Below are 21,729 nucleotides of genomic sequence, written 5' to 3' on the forward strand. Positions count from 1 at the left end.
CCAATATGTTCATATGTATCAACATTGCTGCGTTAACTAAGACTTGGAGACAAAGTGGGTGCTCACTGACTAGAGAATTCCTGAAAGAAAGATGGTGCATAGAAAGCAAGAGAATATCATTAAGCAGTAAGAAATGCTGACCATGAGAGATTCAGAGAAACATGGGAAGATTTGTACTAACCGATGCCAGGCAAAGAATAGAATTGAGGACAACATACATGACTACAGGAATAGAGATAGTGGCTACTAAAAAGCAGCCAATCTCTGAAGATTTATAAGGAACAATCTGAGTCCTGGGGAACTTATAAGGAAACATGTCCCTTGCCTTTTAGTAGAGAGATGGGCTGGGAAGACCTTATATGGGAAATGTAAGATACATTGTAAGATGTGATTACTTATGTTGTTTTTGCTTAAATGTTTTTCTTTGTTACAAGGAGAAGTTCAAGGGAGGCTAGGATGGGGCAGCTAGATGGCACAGTGGATATACTACTGGCTATGGAGTCAGGAGGACATGAGTTCAAATCCAGCCTCAGATGCTCGATACTTCCTAGCTGTGTGACCCTGATTGCCTCACCCACCCCCACCCACCCCTCCAAAAAGAAAAAGAAGGGTGGCGGGGAGAAGTCTAGGAGGAAATAACTATGCTATAGATACAAAAGACAATAGTAAAACTTTTTTTAAAAGAAAGAAAAAATAGACCTTTCCCCACTCTGATTTTCTAATGATTTCCAAGCTCAAGGATGGGGATGATCCTAGTTTTAATGTGGCTTCCAACATTTCACTTCTTTAGGCTAAACATCTCCCAATTCCTGGGAAGTCACAGCTTACAACAACTCCCAACACAATTCCCAAACACACATCACTCAGTGGGAGAGTGGTTAATTGCCTTGTAAGAAGAATCACTGGACACAATTCAGATCACACAGCCACAAGAGGATGAAGACAGCCTCATCAGTTGGTTTCCTGTTTGGCTAGGAGACTGGGCTGCTGTCCAACTGTTTTCCCATCAGTCACTTCCTCTGTGGGGACACTGCCATTTGACTGAAAGGGGAGTGGAACATGAGCTGGAATTCCCCTGAACCTGACCTCCCGATACTACTACATAATTCCTACTTCATCACCCTAATTCTTCTTGTGTTTTGGGGGTTGTTTCATTGATGCCACAATCATTTATCAATATCCCTGCTTCTCCATCCCCCCCAAACCTTTGAATCCTCCCTTGTAACAAAGAAAAAGAAAGCCAACCAACCCAGTAACCACATCTTACTTAATGTGGTCAACTTGTTACCCCTGTAAACTCTACAGTGAGGATGGAAATGTGTCCACTTAGCCGGAGTTCATTTAATTGTTGTTTTTATTTACATTATTGTGGTCATTCCATATTGTTGTATTGTTCCTGCTTCCACATTCAAATGCCTTCCTCGGTCTCAAAATTCCTTGTATTCCTCATCTCTTATGTCGAATTATATTCTATTACATTCAGATATCACAGTCTATTCCTCAATTGATGGACCTCATTTTGTTTCCAGTCGACTGCTATCACAAAAAAAGTCCTGCTACAAATATATGGGGCTTTTCTTTTTATCTTCACTCCTCATTCTTTAAAAGGGAAGTTGAGGTTCTTCTTCAGGAGGGAGTTTCTGCTATAGGCCACAGAGAGACTCGGAGTTGGATGGGACATCAGATGCCATGTGGTCTAAACCTTAGACTCATAGACTTAGAGCTGGAAGGAATCCTGGGGGGCATCCAGTCAGAGGAGATAGACGTGACACTGACAGTGTGACGACAGTCACTCTCCACACTGACTACTCCAAGCCTCTCTTCTCCAGGCTCCTGTGATACCTCCTCCCCTCCCCCTCTCAGCAAAGTACCTCACACTGTGCTTTCCTGAGGCCATCTATAGTCATCTCCTTGGGCTCCCCCATGTCTCACCTCTAATCCCCAATTCTTTGTCTCACTTCTCCTTTATTCTAGGCAGCCCTCCCTCCCAAGGCCAACTCCTCTACTTTGTGTTTAATCTCATCTCCTCTCATCTCTGGAAGCTCGTCCTTCAATCATCCCCCTTCTTTCCCTCATCTTCAAGCTCACCTTATAGACTGGCTCCTTTCTTAACACCTACAAATATACCCAACTTCTCCCCATCTTTTTTTTTTTTTTAGTGAGGCAATTGGGGTTAAGTGACTTGCCCAGGGTCACACAGCTAGTAAGTGTTAAGTGTCTGAGGCCGGATTTGAACTCAGGTACTCCTGACTCCAGGGCCGGTGCTCTATCCACTGCGCCACCTAGCTGCCCCTCTCCCCATCTTTAAAAACTTCTCACTTTACCTTGGCAATCCCTCACATTATTATCCTCCACTTCTTCCCCTCACACACCTCAGTTCCTTCCAGTCTGGTTTCTAGCTCCACCCCTTGACCAACTGGCTTTCTCCAAGTTACCCAAGGTACCAAGGACTAAATCCAATGGCCTTGCTGAGTCCTTATTCTGATGGCAGCTTTAGGCACTACTGTCCACTCCTTACTGCTAGATACTCTCTCCTTTGTCTTTCATGACATTACTCTATTGGTTCTCCCCTTGACTGATTGATCCTCGTTCTCCTTTGCTGCATTTCCCATCTCCTGACCACTAAATGTGCACATCTCCCAAGGCTTCATCCCAGACCCGCTTCTCTTTTTCCCTTCCCTTCTTTGTTTTTATAATAGTGCCTCGGGGCAGCTAGGTGGTGCAGTGGATAGAGCACTGGCCCTGGAGTCAGGAATACCTGGGTTCAAATCTGGCCTCAGACACTTAACACTTACTAGCTGTGTGACCCTGAGCAAGTCACTTGACCCCAATTGCCTCACTGAAAAAAAAAAATAGTGCCAGGTGCATAATAAATACTTTTGAGTGGTGATTTCATCAGCTCTCAGGTGTTTAATTATTATCTCTATGCAGAGACCCCTCCCCGCAAATCTATTTATCCAACCCTAATCTTTCTCCCCAGCAGGAGTGTGGCATAGTAGAAAGCCTGCCTTAGAATCAGGAAGACCTGGGTTCAAGTCCTTTCTTTGACAGATAATGACTTTGTAGCCCCGAATGTCCCCAGCTACACACTTGAGGTTATATATTGCAGTTTCGATGGTGGGGCCATATTGGTAGAGGAAGTTCTTCCCCAGGAGCTCCCAACAGTGATGAAATCACAGGCTTCCTTAAAAATGTCTATTGAATGTTGGTTCCAAAGTACTCGTAACCCTCTCAGCAGATCCACTTGGAAGTTTGATAAGCATCTTTAATTCTCCAGGTTCAAAATGAAAACTGACCCTCCTCCAAGCGTCCCTATTCCTATCAAGAATGCCCTAGTTCTTTCAGTCATCCAGGCTTGCAACCTAGCAGAGAAATCCTTGACTTTTCACTGTCCCTCACTCCTTAGGGGCAACTGGGTGGCACATAGAATAGCTTACTGGGCCCAGAGTCAGGAAGATCTGAGTTAAAATTTTACCTCAGAGATACTTATGAAGGTGTGTGATGCTGGCTAAATCATTTAACCTCTGCCTGCCTCAGTTTCTTTAGTAAAACGGAGATAATAATAGTACCTACCTCTCAGGGTTATTGTGAAGATGAAATGAGAAACCAGAAAGGAAAAATAGGGCACAAAATAAGGGGATCAGCTAGAGGACCTCTGTAGGAGGCACTTCCTCAAGCCATCTCCTCCAGCTGCTTCCCTAAAGTGGAGTCCCTTCTTTTGGAGAGCCATCAAGCTACACTTAGAAAGACAAATGGATTGGGAGTCAGAGGAGCCAAGTTCAAATCCCCATTTGTGACTTTCATTTCATTTCCTTAAGCCTCAGTTTTCCCATCTGTAGGATGAGGAGGTTAGACTGGATGACCCCTGAGGTCCTTTTCATCTCTAGATCTAGGATCCTGGCTACCTTCGGGGCTTAGCTCAGGTATCAGCCATCTCCTTTGGATGACCTGTCATGTCTTCCCCTGTTATTAGTACTTCCTCTGATGAGCAAGAGACAGAGATGAGGAGAGAGAGATAGAGAAATGGAGAGAGAGAGAGAGAGGGAGAGAGAAAGAACCTCTTAAGTCCTTACTGCATGCAAGGCACTATGCTAAGCTATATTATATTCATTTTATATAGATAAGATAGGGACTTAGGGACCGGCCTGTGATTTCACTGGTTTAGGAATTCCCAGATGAGGAAAATTCCTTCTACCAATGCAGGTGGGCCCCTTCTATGCAATTTATAGTCTTGGAGAGTTGCCCAGAGCAGTGTCAGATTAGATGACTTGCCCAAGGTCATACAGCCGAGACTTCCTGCTTCAAGGCCAGTTTTCTATCCACTGCAGCGCTCTAACTCTCTCATCCTGTATTTACTCATCTGTAAACGTGTTTTTCTCCAACACCACCGAGTGTCCCACCAAGAGCTGTAGAATATGAGCTCCTTGAGGGCAGGGACTCTCACTTTTCTCTTTTCTTCCCTGCCTTTAGGAGGAGATTCATAAGCACTTGCTGATTGACTTGTTGGATGATGTTAGACATAGATTTGTATAGAGTGAGGGGGTGGATGAAATTTCAGTGCAGCTTCCCTGAAGCCCCAAGTAGTGAGGGACCCTTGCAGCTCTTTCCCCATTTCATTTCAGATCCTCCCCTCCCCTAGCCGATCTTGTCCTGATCTCTTTGTCTAAAGAACAGAAGCATTTCCTCCATTTGCAGCAAGGCAGAAACCACATCTCTGACTGTTTTCCCTCCTTTCTCCCCACCACAGCTAGCTCTTGCTCCTGCCTGCACCTCCCCACTTTGTTTGACCCTCTTCATAGGCAGACAACACTGATGGGGGCTTCTTGTCTTTTCTTTCAGCACGGGCAGCAGTGATCCCTATTGCATTGTGAAGATCGACAATGAGCCCATCATCAGGTAATTGAGGAGGAGGGGCTAACCCCTTTGGGGATGTGCTCCTTCCTTCCTTCCCATAGGGCCTGGGTAGGTTCCTGTAGCCCAGATCATAAAACAGGGACATGGGAACAGAGAGAGTAACAGTAACGCACACACATATATTTGATCAACAAACATTTATTAAGTCCTGTCTGCGTGCCAGGCACTGTACTAATCAGTGGGAATACAAAGGGAAAATGTTTAAAAAGAAACAAAGCCTGCTTTCAAGGAGATTATATTATAACCAGCGGCATTTTAAAATCTACAAAGTACAGTCTTCATAACAACCCTGTGAAATAGCCAGTCCTTTCTGCACATGGTTGGTGCTTAATAAATAGCAATTGAATTTAATTGTCCCCATTTTATAGATGAGAAAACTGTCCAAGGCCAATCACTCAAGGTATATTTGGGAAGTGCCTCCTTTTTGGCAGGCACCATGCTAGTTACCCACAAAAATGAAGCAATCTGCTCTTGAGGAGCTGTGTTCTATCATTCCAGCCTAGGAGCTAATAGGTCACACATCCAGAGAGGTGTTAAACCAGAACCAGAACTCAGGTCTTCTGAATCCAAATTCAACATTCTTGCCCATCACCAAGAGGACTTTTTTGGGGGTGGGGCAATGAGGGTTAAGTGACTTGCCCAGGGTCACACAGCTAGTAAGTGTCAAGTGTTTGAGGCCGGATTTGAACTCAGGTCCTCCTGACTCCAGGGCCAGGGCTTTATCCACTGCACTACCCAGCTGCTCCTAGCTGGCTTTTTTAAAAAAAGATGATCCTTCCTCTCCCCTCTCAGTTCATTCTGTTTTGTTTTGTTTTGTTTTGTTTTGTTTTTAAGTGAGGCAATTGGGGTTAAGTGACTTGCCTAGGGTCACACAGCTAGTAAGTGTTAAGTGTCTGAGACCGGATTTGAACTCAGGTCCTCCTGACTCCAGGGCCTGTGCTTTATCCATTGCACTACCCAGCTGCTCCTAGCCGGCTTTTTTTTTTTTTTTAAGATGATCCTTCCTCTCCCTTCTCGGTTCATTCTGATCAATCTCTTCTTTCATTGCCTATCCTGCTGCCTCTAGTGAGGTCAGTCAAAGCACAGAGATCCTCTCTCCTTGGCATGGCAGATCCTGGAAGAAAGGTTAGGGTCATCTCTCCCTTTAGGGGTGAGAATCAGGAGATTTGCCATGTGATGTTAGGAAAGCAAATCTACCCTTTCTCTGGCTCAGTTTCCTCACTGTGTCACCCCCTGCCCTGCTTATCTCATGGGACTATCCCAAGAATAAAAGGGATGTGAACAACGAATGTGAAAAATTGGTATAAAGATTATCGTGGACTCTAAGTTCCTTGAGGGCAGGAGCTGTGTTTTATTTATCTTTGGATTTCCCTACATGTGGTAGGTACTTAATAAATGTTGACTGAATGCACAAATGACTGAATGAATGAAGGTGGGGAAAATAACAAACACAAAGAAAGGAAGCCATTTGCCCAACTAGATGGCAACAGTAGATTAGGAACTCAAGGGGTTAAAATAAGACATTTTTTAAATGATAAAATGGAATAAAAAGAACTCCTAGGGGTCTCTAGAGAGGGTGGGGAGGTGGAAGATGACTGGGCTCTGGTGCTAGGGACTGTCCCTAAAGAGTTCTCTTTCTCTCCATCCACCTTTCTCCAACAGGACAGCCACGGTATGGAAGACTTTGTCCCCATTCTGGGGCGAGGAGTACAAGGTTCACCTTCCTCCCACTTTCCACTCAGTATCCTTCTATGTCATGGATGAAGATGCCCTCAGGTACGGTGCCTTCAGGTCTGGTTAGGGACTCCAGAGAGCCAGAGGCAGGAGGGACCCCAGGAGATGGACCCAGAATGGATGGCTATGGTTGTGGTGGTAGGCACCTGTGCAGTAGAAGGGAGATGAGGGGAGGTGGTCCCAAAAAGGACATTGTTGGGTATGGAGAATAGATTCAAGTCCTCACACAAACATGCTGGCCTAGAACCAGGTCCACATCCCCCACCTAGTGCCTTTGTTCTAAAAGTCTAAGACATCAAGATCTTAGGAACCATTTGGTCCCACCCACTGATGTGACAGAGGAGGAATTTGATAGGGAAAAGGACTCACTTGCCAAGTATATGTTTATTCTCCCAGTAAAATTTAAGGCCTTTCATGGCAGGAACTGGTTCATTTTTGTCTTGACCCCAGTGCTGTGTGTGGAAAGGCAAGCCACTAACACTCAATGCCTTAGGTAGCTTTCTAAGCCTCTGTTTTTGTAAAGGAAACTCCTTCCTTGGAATCCCACCTATGAGATCTCAGGCTCATTTCCTATCCCTCTCTCCCGAACCTAGCACAGTGGTCTGGCCCATAGTGGGAGCTTAATAAATGTTGATTAACTTGAATCAAATCGAAAGAACAGAGATAAAGAGTAATATTTTGTTAATGAATGAATAAATGAATGAATGGATAGGGAGAAGAAAGCATTTCTTAAGGGCTTACTATGTGCCAAGCTCAGTGCTAAACACCAAGGATACAAATAAGAAAGTAAGGTAGCCCCTGTTCTCAGGGAATTCACATTCAAATGGGGGAAACATCACATATAGGAGGGTTCATCTGCAGGACAGATGGAAAGGCCCGGTAGTCCTTAGGGCATGTCCACAAAGTAGATGATTATGTGTCTTCCTTAATGTCATTTCCACCAAACCACATCAGCTGATCTAACTACATGGTTTATTTTTTTTGTGAGGCAATTGGGGTTAAGTGACTTGCCCAGGGTCACACAGCTAGTAAGTGTTAAGTGTCTGAGGCCAGTTTTGAACTCAGGTCCTCCTGACTCCAGGGCCGGTGCTCTATCCACTGAACCACCTAGTTGACCCTAACTACATGGTTTATTGATCGTATACAAAATGATTTTGTGGCCACACTCATTCATAAAAGAAAATTCTGAGATGTGTGCACCCTGCCTACCAGCTATCCCAGGTCCCTGCTTTGTCCTGATTTAGGAAAATAAAACTAAATTCATGTATTGCAATGCAGGCAACTGACTCCATCCAGGCAATGGACGGATTCTGGATGGCCTACAGATGTTAGGGAGTGGGGGTGGGGGTTATATTAAGGTAGAAAATAGACTCAACAACAAGAAGAAAATAGAGAAATGAAGTTTATTATGAATGTACCCAGACAGTTAGGTGGTGTGGTGGATAGACTGCTGAGCCTGGAGTCAGGAAGACTCATCTCTCTGAGTTCAAATCTAGCCTCAGATATTTACTAGCTGTGTGACCCTGGGCAAGTCACTACACACTGTTTGCCTTCGTTTCCTCATCTGTAAAATGAGCTGGAGAAGGAAATGGCAAATCAGTCCAGTATCTTTGCCAAGAAAACCCCAAATGGGGTCGAGAAGAGGCAGACAGGACTGAAAAATGACTCAACAACAACAACAAATGTACCCATCTAGGGCAAGTAGACCCCAGGCACCTGTCATGATTAGGTCATCAATCCTGATTAGATTTAGATTTGAGAGAAAGTAGAGATTAGTCTTTGGAGACTGGGGCTGTACTCATGAATATTCACCCATCACTCCAGCTGTCTCTACCTCCACATTTCTCCTCCTATTGGAGAAAGAGCCTCATCTAACCCAGAGGGTATGCCCATATTACTGCGTGCTTGTGTGTATTTGCACACTTGTAAGTGTGTATATTTGAGAATAGGAGCATTTTGCACAAGGAAGTTAAAATCCTGTTTCTTTTGGGTCAAAGCCAGAGAGAAAGTATGTCCTTGGCCCAGGGTCCCACCCCGTGACCCCAACCCCAAAGGATGAGATAGTCTGCAATGATAGATATAGTGGTGGATGAGATGTGGCCCTTGAGCTTTGTCCTCACAGCCTAGCCTAAGCCTGGCCAGGACAGTGGCTCCGAGCTTCTACCCCTTGGGGACTAGAGCTCCAAGAAGGGGGACAGCCTACCAACTCATGGGAAGGCATTGTAAGGAGCTCAGAGGGCATCTAGTCTAGTACTCTCATTTTATGGATGAAGAGGACCAAGGAAGTAATATGATGTGCCCAAGATTGCAAAGGGAGTCAGGGACAGAGTCTGGACTTGGGTCATAGAAGAATCATAACCCAATAGCTAACATTTGTATAGTGCCTCTTATGTGCTAGCACTGTGCTAAGCACTTCACAAGGATTATCTCATTTGGTCCTGGTTTGGGTGCTATTGTTATTCTCATTGTAGAGATTAGAGAGCTGAGTCAAACAAGGGTCACACAGGTAATAAGTGTCTGAGGCTAGATTTGAATTCGGGTCTTTGTGACTCAGCACAGCACTCTCAGCTCTAGGTGAAATAGTCCACGACTTTTTCCTAGATGAATAGCAGAGCTGGCTGGGTAGGAAGGCCCTCAGAAGGCCCTCCAGTCCAACCTTCTCATTTTATAGATAAGGAAACCAGGCCCCAGAGAAATGAAGAGACTTGCCCAAGGTCATACAGATAGTAAGAATCAGAGGTGGGAAGGGGCAGCTAGATGGCGCAGTGGATAAAGCACCGGCCCTGGAGTCAGGAGTACCTGAGTTCAAATCTGGCCTCAGACACTTAACACTTACTAGCTGTGTGACCCTGGGCAAGTCACTTATCCCCAATTGCCTCACCAAAAAAAAAAAAGAAAAAAAGAATCAGAGGTGGAATTTGAATCCAGATCTTCTGACCTAGCCCAACTGCTTTTTTCCATTGCCATTAATCTTGACGTTCTGTCCCCTTCCCCCCCCCCTCCTCTAGCCGAGATGATGTCATTGGGAAAGTCTGCCTTACCAGAGACGTCTTAGCTGAGCATCCCAAGGGTAAGAGCATCTTCCAGTCCTGCGCCCTGGCCCTGCACTACAGGGCCTCTCCCTGTATCTACTGTATGTAGTGTCCCCTATTCCTGTCTTCCCTCTGAAGTTTCAGAGAGACCAGACTCCTGGCCAGAGGGGGGACAAAAGGGAAAAGGGGAAGGGTCACGGTCATTTGCCAGGCTGGAACTTTGGAGTGTCCCTTGCATCTACACATCAGCCAGCCTGTCAGGTACCTCATACCTCTGTGCCCAGTCCCCATGCCCAACCCTTAGTTAGAGAAGTGACAGGAAACAGGGGAGCTAATGACGACTGGAAGCTGATAGATTCTTATGCCTGGAAGGGACCTCAGACGCATCTAGTCTACCCCGCCCCCCCTCCATTTTACAAATGAGGAACCTGAGGCCCATGGCTGTGAAATAACTTGTCTAAGGTCACCCAGTTAATCGGCGGCAGGACTGAGATTCACACCCAAACCCTCTGACTCCAAAGCCAGCTCCTCTTCCCAGTCACCTCATCCAGTCTCAGCATCTGAGCAGCCCCATTCTGCCCTTTAAACCATCCCAGGTGACTGAGTTCAAGGGGAGGAATATTTGACTAGTTGTATTTCTCCTCAGCACCCAGGACAGCTCCTAGCACTGGTAAGAGCAAGTGGAAGCTGCCTCTACTACTGCAGGCTGCACTTTGCCTTAGCTTGAGGGTCCTAGGGCACTGTGTGGTGAGGACTTGTCCAGGGTCTTGAACATGCACCTGTTATATGTGTCCTGCACTGGGCTGGATGCTGAGGGTAATGGTAACACGCCTCTAATTAAAGAACCAGTATCCTACTATTGGGGAATAAGGACCCGGACAAGTCAAGAGAAAAGAGAAAAGGCAAAGGTGAAGTCATTTAAGCAAGGGTGGGGGGCACTCCCAGCTGGCCAGGTCAGGAAAAGCCTTCTGTAGGAGGTGGTGTTTGAGCTGAGCCCTAAAGGAAGCTTGGGGTTCTAAGAGGGAGTGGTGCAGAGTGAGTGCAGTCCAGGCCCAGGAGACAGATTGTGCCAGGACAGGGAGGGAGGAATTTTGTTCAGTTGAGTTGAATGGAAAGGATGAGGTCACTGTCACTTGTAGAGATCCCTAGGGGGTACGTGGCCCCTACCTCCACCTCCCCACATTGTTTCCCCCTTTCTATTGTGTGATCAGTCCTCAGTGAAGGGTTGCTGCTCTGGTCCCTCCTGGGTGAGGATGGAGTCCACTTTCCTCAGCCCCAGTCAGCTGTGAGAAATTTGAGCGCGTGTCCCAATCCTGGGGCCAGCTGCATTTGGAACGGGGAGTAGGAGAGGGCCCAAACTGGGAAGCTGATGATAGAGACAGAAGAGGAGCTATCCAGGGGCAAAGGTTGCCTTTTGGGCAGGGAGGACCTCGCAGAGCCGAGCCTCTGCCTTGGGGACCCTGCTCCGGTCCTATATCTCATCAGCCTACTCTCTATAGAGTTTCTTTTCTCAAACCTCGAACTAGAAGCATTTCTCTCCATAGCCCAGGTTCTTAAACTGGTGTCTGTGTATAGATGGATGAACTTGAATGGCGGGGGGGGGGGGGGGGGGGGGGGGGGGAAGGAATGCCATCCTTTATCTTCACCTACCTCTACCTGAAAGGTCCCATTTCCTTCGATCATTTAAAAACATGATACTGAGAGGGGGATTCATGACTGCCAAAGGCGCCCATGAGGGGAAAACCATTAAGAAGCCCTGCTCTAGGGGGCAGCTAGGTGGCGCAGTGGATAGAACACCAGCCCTGGATTCAGGAGGACCTGAGTTCAAATCCAGCCTCAAACACTTGACACTTACTAGCTATGTGACCCTGGGCAAGTCACTTAACCCCCATTTGCCCTGCAAAACAACAACAACAACAAAAACACAAATAAACAAACAAACAGAAGCCCTGCTCTATAGGGGCATCCTCTAGGCATGGACAGCCCAATGAGAGACCTGGGCAGAGGGGATGGGTGATATTCCTCTTCAGGCCAAGAATGCCCTCCACGGTCTTCCCACATCAGTCCTCTAGTCAGCTGGGCCAAACCATACAGCGCCTAGGACTGTGGCTGAGTCCTCTCCTTCACATCCCAGAGGCTTGCTAGCTTGGGTTCTCCCCCTGGGGTCCTGCTTCCTTCTTCCCCCGCTGCTGCTGTTTCTAATGGGCTGCCAACCCCTTGGAGGGATTTCATGGCTGCTTTGAGCTACTGACTCACCCAACACCACCGGGGACTGGGACCAGAGGCCTTTCTGTCTGCTTCTCTCTGGGCCTAGGCCTCGAATCCCTGACAGCTGAGATAAAAGTAGCTAAGTTTCTTCCTCAGACCCTGAGGTCCATGCTGCTCAGAAGCCTGCCTCATCCTGCTTCCTAGACTCACAGAATCACTGAATTGGAGAGGTGGAAAGAAACCTAACAGTCATTAGTCTATCTATACATGCAAGGAATCTTCCTATAACATTCCTTACAAATGATCGTCCACTGGGGTATGGAAATCATTGACTATCATGGGGTTTTTGATTCAAATCCTGCCTCTGGTGCTTATTCACTGTGAGACCTTGGGCAAATGGCTTCCCCTCTGTGTGCCTCAGTTTCTTCATTTGTAAAATGAAGGAGTTGAACTAGATGGCCAAAAGGGTCCCTTCCAACTCCAGATCCACGATCCATGATCTAGTGACTCTGAACTCCTTCCCAGGCAGGCCATGAATCTTATCTCCAAGATACCTCAGTGGGCTAAACCAGGCAGGAATCATTACCCTCATTTGCCCACAGTCACACAGGTAGCAGGAAGTGGAACATCATACCCTTAAGGCTGGGAGGGACCCCAGAGGTCCTCTAGGCCCACCAGCTCATTTTACAGATGAGGAAATAGATATAGAGAGGGAAAGGGACCTGCCCAAGGTTACACATGAAATAAATAGCAGTCAGCATTTGAACTCAGGTCCTAAAACTTAGCTTCCTCCCCCTTCCCTCTTTCCTATGTCTAACCTGACCATCCCACCTTACAGAGGAGGAAGATGAATTTGGGCAAACCAAGCAGGTCATAAATGTCAAAGCTGGGGATTCCAGCCCTGGGTGCTCCCTAATGCTCCACTCTACCCAGATGGGGGCCCAAGCAGAAGGCCTCTCCCTGCCCCCCACCATGGGTGACGAGGCAGGGCTGGAGGAGGGGGTGGAGGGCACGGGGCACAAGTCGGGTTCTTACAAGACAAGACAGGCTCCTTCCTAGGCCTTCTATATTCCCTCCTCGCCTTCTGCCTGCCCGGGGTGGCCCAGCCTCAACCTGGCCCCAGTGGCCAAGAGGACTATTAAGAGCCTGTATCTCTTACCTCTCCCAGGCTATAGTGGATGGCTCCACCTGAAGGAGATTGACCCGGATGAGGAGGTACAGGGAGAGATCCATCTGCAGATGGAGATCGTGCAAGGCCGGGGGCCCCAGAAGCTGCGCTGCACAGTGTTCGAGGCCAGGTATGTGGGTGCGTGGGTGGGGGACCCTCACCCTCAAGATCTCTACTTTTGGGTCCCCACTGAGGTGGGGGGATAGATTGAGAAGAGGTAGTAATCATAGTAATAGCTGACATTTTCATACATTTTGCATCTCATTTGATATTAACGACCCAGTGAGGGAGATGATATTATTATCCCCACTTTATAGAAAAGGAAAGTGAGGCTCAGAGAAGTTAAATTACACAGGGTCGATCAATTCATCAATAAGTACTTATTAAGCACTTACTATATGCTAGGCACTGGAGATACAATGACAGATATGACACAGTTCCTACCTTCAAGGGACTTATATTTCATTGGAGGAGACAATGAATGAATGAATGAATGAAGAGTGAGTGACTGAAAAATAATTAAGTGCTTACCATGAGCCAGGCATTGTGCTGGTCACAAGGGATAGAAAGAAACAACAGAGGAGCAGCTAGGTGGTGCGGTAGATAGAGCGCCGGCCCTGGAGTCAGGAGGACCTGAGTTCAAAACTGGCCTCAGACACTTAACACTTACTAGCTGTGGGACCCTGGGCAAGTCACTTAACCCCAATTGCCTCACCAAAAAAAAAAAAAAGAAAGAAAAAGAAAGAAACAGCAGAAACAACTCCTATCTTCAAGAAACTTACATTCCAATGAGAGAGAGAACAAGTCCATAACTAGGCCCATACAAGATACATTGAGGGTAGATGCAAAGTAGCCTTTGAGGGGAGAGTACCAGCAGCTGTGGGCACCAGAGTTCTCCAGCAGAGACCAGTGATTGAGCTGAGTCTTGAAGGAAGCAGACACAAAGGTAGGAAGCATCTACAGCAGGATTTGAACCCAGGTCTTCCCTACTGTAAATCTAATGAATGCTTTTTATTCACTGCTGGGGAGTTTTCCTTTGTGACGTGACTGTGTTCCTGAAAATCTCTTGATAAACCAGCTTTGCACAGTGAATGAATCTGGCATTAGTTGCAGCAGTATTTGAGATGAATCGACTTGTAATTTGGGGAGTTTCCCCATGCAAAGCCCTCATCCCCCCATCATGGTTTGTCAAGGACTGATATCCATCCAGTTTTCATATATCCCCTGAGAAAACTGAAGTCCCTGCTTTTTGGGAGCTTATGGTCAAGAAGATACACTAAGAACAGTTATCTTCTGCCTCTTGGGTGGGGATAGTCTGCACTGAGTCATCCACACTCTCTCATTTTCCCAAGAGAGCTAGGGGCTCAGGCTGTAGCAGGGCAGAGGAGATGAAGGCTAATTTGTGGCCAGACTGTGGAAGGCTCATAGACTAAGAGTGAGACAACCCCTCTCATTTTGTGATTATGGTTGGGGTGATCAGAGGAAGCCCTGATTTTGAGGCTTAGGGCACTTGGAGCTGGACCATGGAACTGGTCATTTCATGGGCCATTGCTCCATGCCAGGAGGGCACAGTGAAGCCCTCTGTCCATCACCCTTGACAGTAGCTCACAAATCATCTTCAACCCCCTACCCCCATCCTGTCTTATGGCATTATTTGGAGTTTTGGGGCATCCCCTACCCCCATCCTGACTGCCCCAGCCACTGGGGATTAGTTAATCCAGTCAGTCAATAAACATTTATTAAGTGCCTACTATGTGTCAAGCCCTGTGCTAAGGACTGGGGACAAGAGGCAAAAGACAGTTCCTGACTTCAGGGAGCTTCCAATCTAATGGGGGAGACAACAAGCAATCAAATGAGTCAGAGGAGTTCACTAGACTGAACTCAGAGCATGTGTGCAGCTCCAAGGGAGGGAGGGACCCCAGTCCAGGAAATCTCAACTCTGATGAAGAAGCTGAGGCTCAGGGGGCAGCTAGGTGGCTCAGTGGATAGAGCACCGGCCCTGGAGTCAGGAGGACCTGAGTTCACATCTGGCCTCAGACACTTAACACTGACTAGCTGTGTGACCCTGGGCAAGTCACTTAACCCCAATTGCCTCACTAAAAAAAAAAAAGAATTATCTCCCTCCCTCCCCACCCCACACTAGAGGTCACCATTTGACATACATATACATGCACACATATGTATATACACATACACATACAAATACATATACATATACATAAAAGTATAGGATGCATGCATCAGTTCTTCTTTGGAGATAGATGGCACCTTCCTTCATAGGTCCTTTGTAGTCAATTTGAAATTATAATACTCAGAATAACTTAGCCATTCTTAGATGTTCTTCGAACAGCATTGCTGTTCCCGTGTATGACGTTCTCTTGGTTCTACTCATTTCCCTTTTCATTATTTCATGAAAGTCTTTCCAGCTTTTCTAAAATCAGACAGCTGATCATTTCTTACAGCACAGTAGTATTCCATCACATTCATATGCCATTCCCTCAACTTCCAGGCACCATCTGTTTTTGTAACATCTCCTTCTGCAGGGGCCACTGTTCCCTCCCTCTTCTCCTGATCAAAACCTGTTCCAGGCTGCTGGTCAGGGGACCTTGAAAAGAGAGAATGAAACAGCAGAGTAGGAACAGAGTCTCATGCTCTCTTTTACATTTGAGGAAACTGAGGCCCAGGGAGATTGAAGTGGTCATAAGGGATGGAGGCAGCATTGAACCAAGGCTCTCTGACTCCCAATCCACTTCTCTTTTGGCTAAGCAGTTAAACCTTCTAATTTTACAGGGCCCAGAGAGGAAACTTTACCCAAAGTCACACAGCTATTAGCAACAGGAAAGATTCACATTCTGGTCCTCTGGCTACAAATCTGGGGTTCTACAAATTGCAGCATCTCTCCCCTAGAGTAAGCCAGACTGTGTGTCTAATGCTGTCCCTGCCCCCTCCCAGCCACCCTTCCTATCCCCCACTGTGAGGATTTAAGCTCTAAGGTTTTCCTGTCATCTGACCCTTGCTTGAGCTGAGCCTGCTGTGAATGTCCACGTGTGTGGCCATATGTGCGTGGGAGGATGTTTGGGAATCTCCAGGAGTGACTCACCTTCCCTTTCTCCTCATTCTCGTTGGTGGGAGCAATGACAGACAGCCTGGGTGTGTTGGGGTTTTCTCCCCAGAATCTCCTGATGTTTTGGGTCCCTCTCTGGCACTGACTCACTCTGGGAGGGGAGCAGGCAGGATGGAGACAATCTGCTGTCTTCCCTGACTGGACCGTCTGGGTCTCCCCAGGTATTTTTAGCTTCCACCCACAAGCTGTGCCAGCCTCTGGGAGTGAGTCATGGAGAATTCCACCCTTAGGAAGCGTAGCTATGGCCCCAAAGCCATTTTGGATCTGCCCCTTTCTCTGATGAGGGAGCAGGTGCGCCAGGGAGCCAGCTCTGACTCTGTTCCAATCAAACCACCGGCAGCTGATGGGGAGGGCACCTCCCAGACCATCAGGAGTCAAGCCGGAAGCCAGAACACCTGGGTTCCATGTCTATACTCCAGGTCATCCAGAGCCTCTAAGGGTGAAAGGTCATGGGATCATAGCTCAGAAGCCATCAGAGCTAAGCTCTCATTTTACAGATGAGGAAACTGAGGCCTTTGGACAGTGGTCCGTGCTTTCTTGGACTTTAAAGGCAGCAAAGTTTGTCCTGGGTGACCTCCCCTCTCTTGATGCTCCTTCCTGCCTTCCCGATCTAGGATCAGAGGTTTAGAGCTAGAAGGAACCTTAGACATCATTTATCCAGTCCACTGTCCTCATTTTCAGAGGAGGAAACAGACCCAGAGCCCCAGAGGCAGGCACTGTGGATACAAGACAGAAAAATTAATTGGGCCCTGCCCTCAGGGAGCTTACATTCCACTGGAGGAGACAGCATGTATAAAAGTAGGCACAGACAAGATAAAGAAAGAGTGTATGGAAGGTACTCTTAGGGGTGACGGCACCAGCAGCTGGGGTGGGGGGGAAGGGGCAGGAAAGGCCTTCTGTGACAAGTGATACTCAGGCTGAGTCTGGAAGGTCTCCAGGGATTCTAAGGGGGGGAGGATGGGGAGCATTCTAGGAATGGGGGACACCCAGTGGAAAATCTAGGAGATGGGAGATTCATGAGGAAAAACAGATAGGATGCTGTCATTGGATCATAAAGAACATGGAGGGGAATAATGAATAAGAAGATGGAAAAGGTAGGGAAGGGCAGGTTGTGAAGGGCTTTAAATGCCAAACAAAGGAGCCAGGAAGTCCCAAGTTCAAATCCAGCCTCAGACATTTACTAGTTGTGTGACCTTGGGTAAGTCACTTAACTTCTATTTGCCTAGGTTTTCTCAACTGGAAAACAGCACCTGTCTCCCGGGGTTGTTATGAAGATCAGAAGAGATAATATTTTTAGGAAGTACTTAGCATGGTGCCCGGCACACAGTAGGTGCTATATAAATGCCAATTCCCTTCTCTATCCATGCCTCTTGATGGCTTACAGTCTTAGAACTTAGAATTGGAAAGGACCATAGCTGCAACATGTTGGACAGGTGGTCATGCAGCTTCTACTTGAAGACCTCCAATGAGAGGGAACCCACCTCCTTTCCTGGTCAGCCAGTCCACTTTTGGACAGCTCCATTTGTTAAAAGACTGTTTTTTTGTTTGGCCCTGGCTTTGCCTCTTTGAGACTTCCACCCTTTGTTCCTGGTTCTGTCCTGTGGGGCTGAACAGAACAAAGCTGATCCCCCCTCCCATGTTAATCAATTTCCTTTTTCAACTTTGGTGCTTGGAACAGAACTAAATATTTCCAATCGATATGCATTTATTAAGTGTCTAGAATATGCTAGGCACTGCTGAGCACTTGATGTCTACTCCAGCTGAGATCTGACCAAGGCAGAATACCATCAGACAGCTAGGTGGCACAGGCCTGGAGTCAGGAAGATTCATCTTCCCAAATTCAAATCCTACTTCAGATACTTACTAGCAGTGTGACCCTGGACAAGTCACTTAAGTCTGCCTGCCTCAGTTCCTCATCTGTAAAATGAACTGGACAAGGAAATGGCAAACTACTCCAGTATCTTTGCCAAGAAAGCCCAAATGGGGTCACGGGGAGTCTGAAGTGACTAAAATAACACCACCACCACTTTCTCATTCCTGGAAGCTCTCCCTGCCTCTCTTAATGCATCCCCAGATTTCGTTCACCTCTTCGGTTGCTATATCATATCAATCTTATAGTCTATGAGAAAGCCCCCAGGTCTTCCATTATTGACCTAACTTGGCAGAGTTGGTAGAGAGCTGACCTCCACGCCAAGAAAGTCTGGGTTCAAGCCCCAAGCCTGGTACACCTTTGACCCAGAGTCACTGATCTTTTTGATGCTCTGGACAAACTCTAAGACTATGGGCTGCAGAGAGAGTGCTCACCTGCAATGGGGGAGGGAGTTTCCTTATCTGGAAGTTCTTCATAAAACTGAAATCACAGGCCCAGGCCCTATCCCTATTATTTATGTAAAATCGCTGTTGTTATTATGATGATTGTTAAATCTCATGAAACTCTGGTTGGGTGTCTTAGGGTGAACAGTTGTGACAGAAGCTTTGGTGGGGCACACGGTGGGGGCTGGGCAGGCAGACTGCTGAGGCATCCTTTGAGGTGGGGCTGGGGCAGACAGAGGCTTTGGTGGGGCACCCCACCCTTCAGGGCCAGACAAGATTAGACAAAGCCTTTTCTCTAGGGTGGGAGGGAAGGGCCCCTTGTCTTTCTCCGTTGTCCTCCTGTACCTCAGAGGACAAAGGGGTCACCAGAACTGACCCAGTCACCATTTTTCCCCAGGGACTTGGCCCGAAAGGACCGTAATGGAGCATCTGACCCCTTTGTCCGAGTGCGCTACAATGGGAAGACCCAGGAGAGTTCGGTGAGGGGGCTAGAGAGAGGGTGTTTACCAGGCTGTGCATGGGGCCATCGTCCCCCCACTCCCAGGTGGAGGGAGGAAGGAGGCAATGAGATGCTGTTCTCTGCCAAGCATGGATCAAGGAACTAGGAATGTCATTGTAGCTAAAACCCACCCAGACCCACCTCAGTGGAGCCCTAGGAGGAGAGTGTGTTACAAGAGAAAGAACATTGGCTGGGGAGTCAGGAGATGTAGTCTGGTCCCAACTGCCTTCACCTTGGTCTAGTCACTTCTCCACTCAGCACCTCAGTTCTCCCATCTGTGAAAAGGGGAAGAGGTCAGACTAGATGACCCCTAAGATCTTAGATCTAGAACTGGAAGGAACCCCAGAGTCCTGCTGACCCCTTCATTTTATGGATGGGAAAACTGAGGCTTTGGGAGCTTAAGTGACTTGGTCACAGCCACAAAGGTAGTAAGCTTCGGAGGTGGGATTTGAACCCACCACTTCTGTCTCCAGAGCAGGGGCTTTTTCCACTCTATTGCCGTGATTCTCTAACTCAACCTCAGGGATCGAGCCCCACTCTGAACTGGGTCAGGGATGTGCCTGGTGTCAGAAGAACCTGTGAATAATGGGGTCCCCCTGCTCCCAAGCCCCAAATCTGAGATGCATCAAGCAGGTAGGAGACTGGCTTCCCTTTCTTCCCTTCCCCCCCTTGGACAGATTGTGAAGAAATCCTGCTACCCAAGATGGAATGAGACCTTCGAGTTTGAGCTGGATGAGTCTGCCCCAGGGACACTGTGTGTGGAAGCCTGGGACTGGGACCTGGTCAGCAGAAATGACTTCCTGGGCAAGGTGAGTCGGGCCCAGCTCTGAGCACATTGGTCTGTGTGACTTCTCCTTTTAAGAGAAAAGATCTGTTTGTTATGAACTTAACAACCACCAACAAATACAAACATGTCAACACGCAAAGGAGAACCAGAAAGAGGATTATATAAATAAACATATCTCATATACTTTGGGCTCTTTAAAAGGGCATGCATGTACACATGCTTATATGCATGTGTGTATGTATGTATGCAGTGTATATGTGTATGCATTGTGTGCTTATGTATACATACATACATGTATGTGCATATGCATGTGTGTACCACTGAGTGACCTTGGGAAATCACTCGACTTTCCCCGGTTCAGTGTCCTCATCTGTAAAATGAAGGGGTTGGCTCGGGCAGCCTCTGAGGTTCTTTCTAGGTCTAGCTCAATGGGATTTGTTCATTGGTTCGTCCACTTGGACTTGGGGGTGTCTGGTGCCAAGGTAGCCCCTTCCCACCAGGTTTGTGGTACAGTAGGGGGCCAGGGTCAGAAAATGAATTGTTCTTACTCTCCAACTTATTAAACAACACACTTATTAAACCTTTCTATTGGAGGGCTAAAGGGAGGGAGAGTGCTCTGGGATCCTCAGGATCAGTGGCAGAGTTGAGTCCCTTCGTGGGCAGAGAGGTCCCAGCATTCCGATCTTCTCTGATTTCTTTCCTTCCTCAGGTGATGTTCAATATCCATGGCCTGCAGGCTGCCCAGCGGGAGGAGGGCTGGTTCTGGCTGCGACCAGACCAATCCAAGACCAGGGTGGACGAGTGAGTGTCTGAAAAGTTTTCAGAGGGAAATCTTCAGAATGGGGACTAGGGGGCTTCAGGACAGAGACTCATTCCAGGGTCTTCCAAGGCAGATCCTTGCAAGGGGGCAGCATCCAATTAGTTCACCACTACTGGGGCTCCCTAGAGAGGCATAGGAGTCACTGACCCTTCCCAACCCACAGCCTTCCTCCCGTGGGTCTCTCTATAACCCCACAGCCCCAGACACATCAGTGGGACAGTGTCTGGGTTCTGAGTATGGGCTATCTGGCCACTGACTTCAGATGTATCTCAGCCCATCCCTGCCATCCCCTCGTGAGTGTCCCCAGTGCCTAAATAGGGCTGGGGGGGCGGGGTAGGGAAGGATCAACCAATCAATCGACAGACATTTATTAAGCACTTACTTTGGGCCAGGCCTGGTGCTTAGTGCTGGCAAAACAAGGAAAAAGCAAAAACACCTCCTGCCCTCGAGGGGTTTACCTTCTAATGGGGGGAGACAAAACACACATTATAAAAACATTGTCCTACATCATCCTCAGATGGGGAAACTCTCTGTCATCTTGATACCAGTTGGTCAATCAATCAAGGCTCCTATATTAGCTCATAGATGTAGATGCAGTCGTACATCATAGATGCAGAGCTGAAGGAAACTTAGAGGCCATAGAGTTCAACCCTCTCCCTTTATAGATAAGGAAACTGAGGCACAAAAGAGTTAAGTGATTTCCCCAGGGTCACACAACTGAGTGTCTGAGGTGGGAGTCAAACCCAGGTCTTCCTGATTTGAGTCCAATCTATTCCAAGGTGTCCCCTTCACATGCCATCCCTGAGTACCTGTTTCATGCCAGGTATGGGGGGTGGGCAATGTGTGGACCCTCAAAGGGCTTTCAGTCCACTCAGGCATCAAGAAATGGACACATGAGAAATGAATCAACAATACAGGATACTAACTGTCCTGACAGAGGCAACATGGTGTAGTGGATGGAAGGTCAGCCACAGAGTTAGAGCACCTGGGTTCCAGTACCATCTCTGACCTGTACTAACTTTGTGACCCTGGGCAAGTCACTTAACTTGCCAGTGCCCCAGGCAGGCAGCCCTTTAAGATTATAATTTATTGAAAGGGCAGCTAGGTGGCACAGTGGATAAAGCACTGGC

The 21,729-nt window shown here is 47.5% G+C and overlaps 1 protein-coding gene across 1 annotated transcript in view; it reads left to right on the forward strand.

Annotated features, from left to right (window-relative positions):
* The window catches only part of RASA4B (RAS p21 protein activator 4B), a 51,707-nt gene that overhangs the window by 11,679 nt on the left and 18,299 nt on the right, over nucleotides 1-21,729 (forward strand). Inside the window, exons 2-8 of the mRNA XM_043963754.1 lie at nucleotides 4,840-4,896; nucleotides 6,577-6,690; nucleotides 9,657-9,718; nucleotides 13,057-13,186; nucleotides 18,891-18,972; nucleotides 19,670-19,801; nucleotides 20,489-20,580. Of these exons, the coding sequence (XP_043819689.1) occupies nucleotides 4,840-4,896; nucleotides 6,577-6,690; nucleotides 9,657-9,718; nucleotides 13,057-13,186; nucleotides 18,891-18,972; nucleotides 19,670-19,801; nucleotides 20,489-20,580 (669 nt within the window). The remainder of the gene's footprint in view (nucleotides 1-4,839; nucleotides 4,897-6,576; nucleotides 6,691-9,656; nucleotides 9,719-13,056; nucleotides 13,187-18,890; nucleotides 18,973-19,669; nucleotides 19,802-20,488; nucleotides 20,581-21,729) is intronic.

The sequence above is a fragment of the Dromiciops gliroides genome, chromosome 4 (genome assembly GCF_019393635.1).
Source record: "Dromiciops gliroides isolate mDroGli1 chromosome 4, mDroGli1.pri, whole genome shotgun sequence".
Lineage (NCBI taxonomy): Eukaryota > Metazoa > Chordata > Mammalia > Microbiotheria > Microbiotheriidae > Dromiciops > Dromiciops gliroides.